Genomic DNA, 8,802 nt, shown 5'->3' with positions numbered 1-8,802 from the left:
CCTTTCATTGCCCCAGGTGCAAATATTGGAGCTTTTGAGAGCATGAGAAGTACTTATTTATCTGAATAGAAAAGGCAAAGGTATTCCTTGGCTACCGCCAGCAGAGGTCTCTTTGGTGAGTGGGTCAACTCAAATTTAGAGAATTCCCTATGCACTATGGAAGCAAAAAAAAAGACAGCTTACCCACATATGGAGGCCAGGGAAGGAGAGGGTATAGGAAGGGCTCGGGAGGGGAATCATCTCAGGGGAGAATTCTTGGAGATTATGACCCAGAAAATCCTGAAGGACACCATTTTTGTGGTGACCTCATCTATCCATGAGACTGCTCAGAAATTTCCACCTCTCTTGCCGCCAGCAAACATATACACATGTGAGAAGATTCTGATTTAATACTCTCTCTCCTTTCATAGAAAGTCCCTCAGGTCCTCTCTGAATGCAGGCTACATCAGAACCAGGGGATTTCCCAATCCCTTCCAGGCCTCTTAGTACAAAGTCTTCAACTAGCAACTGAGGTATCATCATAGGGGATTTTTCTGATTGGCCAGAACCTGATCTATCAGAGTTTGGTTTGGGTGTCTTCAGAGTTCCTTCTCAGCTCGGTCCTCTCCATTGCTCTACAACTCAGAACAGCAACTGCTGAGACCACCCTGAGAAGAGGATGATCCTAAAAAGAGCTCTGATTCTGGGGGCCCTCACCCTGACCACCATGATGAGTGCCTGTGGAGGTGAAGACATTGTGGGTGAGTGTTCAGTTGAGGGATATGGAGACTAGATCTGGGAAACAGGGAATTGGGAGAGAGACAAAAGCTTGGCACAGAAATAGTAGAGACTCTTTAAAGGCGTTCTCAACATTAAGCAGATCTAAAACTTACGGTTGTTCTTCCTTCAGCAAACTAGAGTCCCAGCCCACTCTCCTAGCTACCTGTGCTGTTGCAGAGTTCACCAAGGCATTATTCTGTTCCTGTTGTTGGAGCCAGTGAATATAGCCTGGAGGGCTCTATGGCATTCATTCACGACTGGCTCAAAGATTAGGGATGTTTTGACGGGTGTATGTTTTCTTACTAAAATTTCTTCAACTATTGCTCCCAAATTTCTCTGAACAACTTTTGAAGCTTTTTATATATTTCTCCTATATATAGTTTATATATAGTTGTAGTTTATATATAGTTATAGTTTATATATAGTTTATAGATTCTCCTATAGTTTATGGTGGAGTAAATAGTTCTATGAATTACATATTCTATATAGATATAAGGAAGGGTGACTTTTCTTTGTCTCAGATTTACATACATTTCTATGCTGGGAACTGGCACAGGTGGGGAGCGGGTAAGAGAGACCAGCTGAAGGCCTTTACACAAATCGTTTTACTACATGGTCCTCACTTAGTCTCAGTTACCTCATATGTGGCACCTCACACATAATCAAATACAATAAGTATGTAGATGTGCTTTCTAAATAATGAAGACATATAAATGTCAATGGTTATTCTTATTTTTTATTATTACTATTATAAGTGTAGCTTCATCTTTTTCTTTATCACAGCAAGAAATATGTTTATTTTTATTTTAAAATGGAGAACTTTATGATGAAAACTTGGTGAATTAAATTATTCTCAAATCATCAGCTCAAATTACCCATCTTCCACTTCATGTAATGAAGACCTATAAGTGGAAAACTGGTCAAGCACAGGGTAATTATTTGGTCCCTTAAGCCCCTCTACCTTTGGTGTCCACCTTTTTCCACCCTCTCTTCATACATTCTATTATCCATTTTTCCTTTCAGGATCCATTCCTGGCTCTTTTCCCTGTTGTTTTATAAACATGAAGAGTGGGTTTATAAAAACCAAAGTAGAAAAGCCAAATAGTTAAAAGGAGAAGTGAAATGGAAGTTACTTAAATTTTCAGCAACTTTATTAACCATGGCTGCTCCAATTCTCCTTTTATTTGGTAGTGGAAGTTTCACCTGTTTCTCCAGAGCACTTCCAAATTTCCTTTCTTCAATGTCAGACCATAGTGCTGTGCTCAGGCTTGACTTATCCATTAGGAACAGGGGCACAATGCCACAGGCCTGTGATGCTTGTAGGGCTCCATGAACATGTTTTAATTTCTTTTAAAATTAAACAAAAAAAGAAACTTTTAGAGTAGAAGAAAATATTTTAATTTTTAATCCAGCCTGAATTATATTCATCTTTATACCAACACAATCGTAAAATAAGATTGTTAATATTTTTATGGAAGAAGGGGCCCACAAAAGCAAGAGTACTTAGGGCTTACAAGTCATCATGCAGCTCTGGTCACCGCTGATTCTGACTTTCATGTGTCTGTCAGTCTTCCCCAAAATCTCTGTGATCCTCAAGAATAGCAATTGACATTCAATACCCATTTTTGAGTACACAGTGAGCTAAGTTTTGGGGATTCAAAAATGAAAAGACATGTTGTCTGCCTCCTAGAGGGTGCATAGATTAGTGAGGGAAAGAATATGGTGCAGGAAAGCAGAAGGGTCATTGCTGAGCAGGACAGTGGGCCCAAGTGAAGCTAAAACTATAAAAGTGAATTGGTTCCACTTGGCCCAGCAGTGTGATGCTCATCAACAGTTGGCAGCCCAGGACAAGTGCAAGATGCAAAGAATGATCGCATATATTCATGTTTGAAAAAGGAGTCAAGAAAATTCATTGCAAGGATAAGGAGGCTTTGTTGGGGGGCCTTTTAAGTGATCAACTGAGGGAGTCATGCTGCGTAGGGAAGAGAGTGAGCTGGGTGAGGAATAGACAAACTTGGAGAGCAGGACATTGGGATGGAAGGTTTGGAAGTCATAATGTGATCAAAAACATGTTTAATAAGAGAACTTAGCTAAAAAGTTGGTAACTAAATAGAAACTTCAAGAATGAACTGGATTTGTCTGGGAAATCCTAACAGATAATTTCATTTCAGGGGGAAATGAGACCCTTGCAAAGACCAAGGAACATGAAAGGATATATAATTTGGTTTGATTGGCAGATGTGGTAGTTGCAGAGGATGCTGGAATATAAGGCTGTTGATTTTTCTATCACAGGACTCACCAAAGTATACTCTATTGGCTCCTTTACCCACCTGAATCTCCCACTATTCAATAAGCTCCTCGAGGGCAGAGACTATGCCTGGTTGGTGTTTTACTCCCTGCTCCTCGCAATGTCTGAATACTCATTGATGCTCAGTAAATGAAGAAGGAAAGAAACAAGAAATGATAAAAAATCTCATGTATATCTTCACAAAATTATCCAGTTAGGATCATTTGGGTTCAAATTATACTGTACTACCTGCCATTCTGCTTTGGCACCCTCAGAGAAGCACATTGTCCATTTGAGGGAAAGGGCCATAGTTTACCTTGAGTCCTTAAGGAATATAAGCTTTGAGTCAAAAAAAGGAGAGATTTAGTAACCTCCTTCAACAACAACAGAAAAAGAAGGGTGAGGAATAACAGAAATCCAAAATCTAATAAAGCTTCCATTTTTTATTTCAGAAGGAATCAGGTTCTCTCCTTTAAGGATCACCACTGTTAACAAAACAGAGAACTGAGAAGCACAGTTTATTTTTTATATATTTTGTAATATTGTTGCTGTCATTGTCAAAATCTTTCTTATACCCTACGATAGTTAGAGGAAATGCTTTTAAAATAATAAGATCCTATATGCTTTTCCTTAGTAAGAGAAAAAGAGGAAGTAATCTGTGTGTAGAAAATGTTCTGCTCTGAGCCAGTCCTGAGGGAAGAGGAATCAGAATGAATGTTATTAACTGATGAAAGAATTAAGTGAGAAGTAAAACTTATGAAGCAGAGGGAAGTAAACTGAATCTCTGGGGCAGAAAGCCAATAGCACAATAATAAATTCATTTCTTCTTTCTTTCTGTTACAATCTTTATCATAAACCTAGGATGTGCCAGGCGCTGAGCTAGGCATTCAGGGAGTAGCAGTAAACATGGCCTGTGAAATTCTGCCCTCATGAAGCATACATTATAGTGGAAAAACAGACTGGATTCTAACTGAACAACTACCAGTACTGAGGGGGAAGGAAGCAGGGGCTGGGAATTTTTCCTAGAGACCAGTCAAAGATAAAGCCCACAATATTTGAAAGTAGTTTCTTCTGTCACTTTGCTTAATAAGGTTCTTTTCTCTTCCTCTGTTTTCCACCTTCCTGCTCCTCACCCTCACTCATCAGCTGACCACATTGGCTCCTATGGCATAACCATCTACGAGTTGTCTGGTCCCTCTGGCCAGTACAATTTTGAATTTGATGGAGATGAGACGTTCTACGTGGACTTGGAGAAGAAGGAGACCATCTGGAGGCTGCCTGAGTTTAGCAAGTTTGCACGTTTTGACCCACAGGGTGCACTGGAAAGCATTGCTACCATAAAACACAACTTGGATATCATGATTAAACGCACCAATTCTACTCCTGCTACCAATGGTATGTGTCCATCATTCTGCCTCTCTTTAGTGAATCTATCTCTTCATACCAGGCTTCACTTCCTCCTTCCCTGGGGATAGACACCCTGCACCATTCTATAAAATTCTCTCCTTTCCAAGGAGTCACCAGATCTTCTTATAGTAATTACTGAACCCTCATCCTCTCCTATCTCAAAAATCACATATTTCCACGTAATACAAGGATCCTTACTCCCATAACACAATCCTTGAATCCTTCATAGAGGGTCCCATAGACCTTAACAAGCACGCCCACAGAGAGAAGGGCACAGGAACAAAGCGCAGGCAGTGTATATTGTTTTCCAAGAAGAAGGGAAACAAGAACTCTTCCACTAACAGACGGGGAAATGTTGGCGGGAGGGCTCCTCCAGGATGCAGTGTGGAATCTCAGGGCAAAGCTATTCTCAATTCATACCAGCACTATTTCCACATCTTAGAGGTTCCTGAGGTCACTGTGTTTTCCAAGTCTCCCGTGATGCTGGGTCAGCCCAACACCCTCATCTGTCTTGCGGACAACATCTTTCCTCCTGTGATCAATGTCACATGGTTGAAGAATGGGCACTCAGTCACAGAAGGTATTTATGAGACCAGTTTCCTCATCAAGAATGATTATTCCTTCTTCAAGATCAGTTACCTCACATTCCTCCCTTCTGCTGACGATATTTATGATTGCAAGGTGGAGCACTGGGGCCTGGATGAGCCACTTCTGAAACACTGGGGTATGTATGAGTTCCACTCCTTTGATACCATCTTTTCTCTGTGAAGTCCACAACATCCTGTCTTTTAGCTCCTAAGTCTCATGCCTAAAGCTTGTTTTCCACACTTCAAGGGTTCCTAATTACAGGCTTCACTTTTCTGCCAAAACTCATTGCTCCAAGTCTTTGCAGAACCAAACCGCAGACCACTCCATCCCATGTACACGCACAGGAACGCTCTGTATTCTCACTTCCATAACTTCACTTTCACAGAACCTGAAATTCCAACTCCTATGTCAGAGCTGACAGAGACTGTGGTCTGTGCCCTGGGGTTGGCCGTAGGCCTTGTGGGCATCGCGGTCGGCACCATCCTCATCATCCGTGGCCTGCGCTCAGGTGGTATCTCCAGACACCAAGGGGCCTTATAAGCCACACCCTAGAAGGGAAGGTAAGGATTCAGATTTGTCACAACTGGGAGTTGGAGACATAGTACAAGAGGAAAGAAAGTGGGAGGAAGCTGTGAACGCCAATGTGGTTGAAAAATAGGAGAAATGGGAAAGGGCATGATGATGGCACAGGAGCACCATAGGACCCAATAACCTTATGTCTGCCCTATTGCAGGTACATTTCCCATCTAGGAGAGCAGAAGAGTGGATGTGCTAGATGACTTAGCACTATTTTCTGGTCCAGTTCATCATATTCTTTCCTTTCTTCAACATTCCTCCTTTCACCTCTTCCTTGGGACTTAAGGTGCTGTATCCCCTGAGAGCACACATACCCTTCGGAATTCTCCCCCTGACTGCCTGATTTTTTTTTTCCCTTCTCAATTGTTATCTACTATGAGATCCCTGGGATATGCCATCCAGTTACCTAATCCCTACTTACCCTGATCCAACGTCTCCATGGAAGAAATAAATTCTCCTTTATGAGATCTTTTATTAAAATTTTTCCTGTCCTTCATCTCAGGGTCAACTAGAACCATAGCCCCTTATGCTTCAGGCCCATTTAATCTTACTTTCCAGATCATGTTTCAGGACCAGTTACAAAGTAGCAACCAAGTATAAACTGATAATATTTAGGTATCTTAGCTGAGGTTAATTTTTCTCTCTTCCTTGTGTTCCCACCCTTGGCCATGGCCACCCCCCACCCCGGAATCAAACCCTAAACCCTTGGTGTATATTTGTTATAACAGAAATACAAAAACCAGAAAATGTCTGTATTCATTTTAATATAACCTTTAAAAGTTATGACAGAGAAATAAGTTAGGGGAAAGGAATTTTGAAACTTAAAAGTACCAAAAGTAAAAATTTTGGTCAAAATTTGTTTCCAAAACATTAACTTTGTGAAGAACAAATGATGATAACAGAAGCTTTCTCCTCTTCTACTCACTGTTGAGATAAGAATTCTCTATGCAGGAACAGAAATGAAAGTCAGTTAGGAGAGCATGAGACTAAGAAAATAATTCAGGTTTCTGAGAAGGACCAATACTTTGTCCTTACTTAGCATTAGTAGTAACAATGGGAAAAGGGATGGGGGTAAAAATCCACGAATATATTTAGGGTCCCGGGAACAAAGGTTTACCTCACCCCCTAGGTGGAGCCCTGCTAGGTAATCACACATAGATTTTCCTACGCCACCATGTCATGGCATGTCGAGGACAGTAGAATGAATATTGCTGTAGGGTGCTTCTAGGCAGATAAACCTAAGTCAGGCTCACTGAATCCCTGTGCATTGTATGCACTGGGAAACAGAAAAATGCCCCATATCCCCTGCCCCCCACCCCTCCTGGTTAAGAAAAGCCGAAGCCTCTGAGAGAGAAATCCCAGGAGGGACATTGTTGAGATAATGTAGCAGCAGCTATGGCTGCTGCATCCTCCTCTAGATTCACTCTCTCCTAGTAGAAACTCTTGCAGAGGAAATGGATTAACAGACGGGATTCTCTGGTTCTCCTGACTGTGTCCAAGACATACTCTTGAGAGTATATGTGACTTGAGTAGGACTCATTTTGCCCTTTGAAATTGTTTTAAGCACGTTGCCTCAGTCTTTCCATTCTGCAAGTACTGTGTCTATACATTGCATCTAGGATGTCATTATGGAATGCACAAGGCTGTCCCTGTCTATGCCATCTGCATCAGTGAGCTTAAAAGGTAATTGAGAAAAAAGACAAAATATTAACAGAATAATTGCTACAGAGAATTTGATGCAAAGAGCTCTATATCCTAATCCAGGACTCAGCAGTTTATAGCTAGTATTTTAAACTTTATAACACTGGGTAAAGTATCTAACATTTCGGAACCATATTTTTCTCTTCCATAATACAGGAGTCATAATACTTTCTTTAATGATTTACTGAGAGAATCTGAATAATCTCAATATATAAGCAGTGCCTTATAGATAGTATACAAATACATAAGAAAACATTGCTAATTAAATCCATAATTAATTTATTTAAAAGAATGAATCATATTTTAAAAAATCGCTTTTATTTTTCTGAGCCCTTTAATGATCTAGGAGATTCAAACAAGGAGCTATGGATGAATTTCTTTTCATATGTTAATTGCAGAATTTTTTTCCTCTCTAGAATGAGTAAGGCAGAGACTGAGCTAAACTGAGAAAACAGATATAATGGTCAGCGATATATCATTCATGAAGGGGTTGCTAAGAGAATTCTTAGGGTAAGAAGTTGGGTAATATATGATTTTGGTTTTTATTTTCTAATAAAATATATGTCCCCTCAATATGGCCCATAAATTTTCAGCCAAGTTATGTCATATGCAACAGATCTTTTTGCATATCTGCTCTGGGGAGGAGGTATGGAAAATTCAAGGAGAAAAAGCTACTTATGATGTAAAAGTAAAAGAATAATTAAAAATGCAGATTATGAACTACTAAATGCAGGCAATCTGACCCAGAGATGACCACTAAAATCTAGGTAACAGAACACAGAGGATTTTTAGGGCAGTGAATCTACTCTGTATGATATAACTCTGTAATGGTAGATACATGTCATTATACGTGTGTCCAAATCCATAGAATGCACAGCACCAAGAGTGAACCCTAATGTTAACTATGGGCTTTAGGTGATAATGATGTGTCAATGTAGGTTCATTGATTGTAACAAATGTACCACTCTGGTGGAGAATGTTGATAACGGGGGAGGCTATGCATGCTGAGGGCAGGGGGATATGGAAAATCTTTTTACCTTCTGCTCAATTTTGCTGTGAACCTAAAACTGTTCTTAAATAAAGTGCATTAAAAAAAGAAAGCGAAAAAACAGCTATTGTGATCCCAAATGTATAAAGTAAAAATTTATGAAAAAAAAATGTAGGTCATCTGAAAATGCACAAATGTGCTGAGAAAAGTTTTCAACAATAGTATTTCAAATAAGTTTTATGTACATTTCAATGATTAATGGGGTAAGAACCTAGCATTTTGGAGGTAGTGTATCTGTACATGTGTGTGTGTTTGTATATGCATGTACGTTATTGTACTATGAGAATTATATTGAATGGCATTATGACCAGTGATGAAGAAGTATACAAGTGCTGCCCTACTCAGACTCCTTCCCCATGAAGCACTAAGGAAAGAAAATTTAATAATTGTTGAATTTTATTAAAGTATTCATTTATAAAGTGTTCACATAATTTTA

The 8,802-nt window shown here is 39.8% G+C and overlaps 1 protein-coding gene across 2 annotated transcripts; it reads left to right on the top strand.

Moving 5' to 3' along the window:
* The first annotated feature begins 548 nt into the window (after nt 1–548).
* On the top strand, nt 549–8,433 carry LOC139045978 (SLA class II histocompatibility antigen, DQ haplotype D alpha chain-like). Of its 2 annotated transcripts, XM_070516737.1 has the most exons (5): nt 549–740; nt 4,193–4,441; nt 4,896–5,177; nt 5,427–5,601; nt 5,775–8,433. In XM_070516737.1, exons 1-4 carry the CDS (start codon nt 659–661, stop codon nt 5,579–5,581), a joined length of 768 nt encoding a protein of 255 aa, XP_070372838.1. In that variant the 5' UTR covers nt 549–658; the 3' UTR covers nt 5,582–5,601; nt 5,775–8,433. The 2 variants fall into 2 exon arrangements, with proteins under 2 accessions (XP_070372838.1, XP_070372839.1); XM_070516738.1 differs by lacking the exon at nt 5,427–5,601 and having other exon boundaries at nt 564–740.
* The last annotated feature ends 369 nt before the right edge of the window (nt 8,434–8,802 follow it).

The sequence above is a fragment of the Equus asinus genome, chromosome 8 (genome assembly GCF_041296235.1).
Source record: "Equus asinus isolate D_3611 breed Donkey chromosome 8, EquAss-T2T_v2, whole genome shotgun sequence".
NCBI classification, from domain to species: Eukaryota; Metazoa; Chordata; class Mammalia; order Perissodactyla; family Equidae; genus Equus; species Equus asinus.
Note: the sequence above shows the minus strand (reverse complement) of the source record. Positions and strands in the feature narration are given on the sequence as shown.

Coding starts and splice junctions, on each gene's coding strand:
- LOC139045978 (XM_070516737.1), top strand. CDS start 659: ATGATCCTAAAAAGAGCTCTGATTCTGGGGGCCCTCACCCTGACCACC. Junction 741..4,192: donor TGGAGGTGAAGACATTGTGG/GTGAGTGTTCAG, acceptor CTCACTCATCAG/CTGACCACATTGGCTCCTAT. Junction 5,178..5,426: donor GCCACTTCTGAAACACTGGG/GTATGTATGAGT, acceptor TCACTTTCACAG/AACCTGAAATTCCAACTCCT.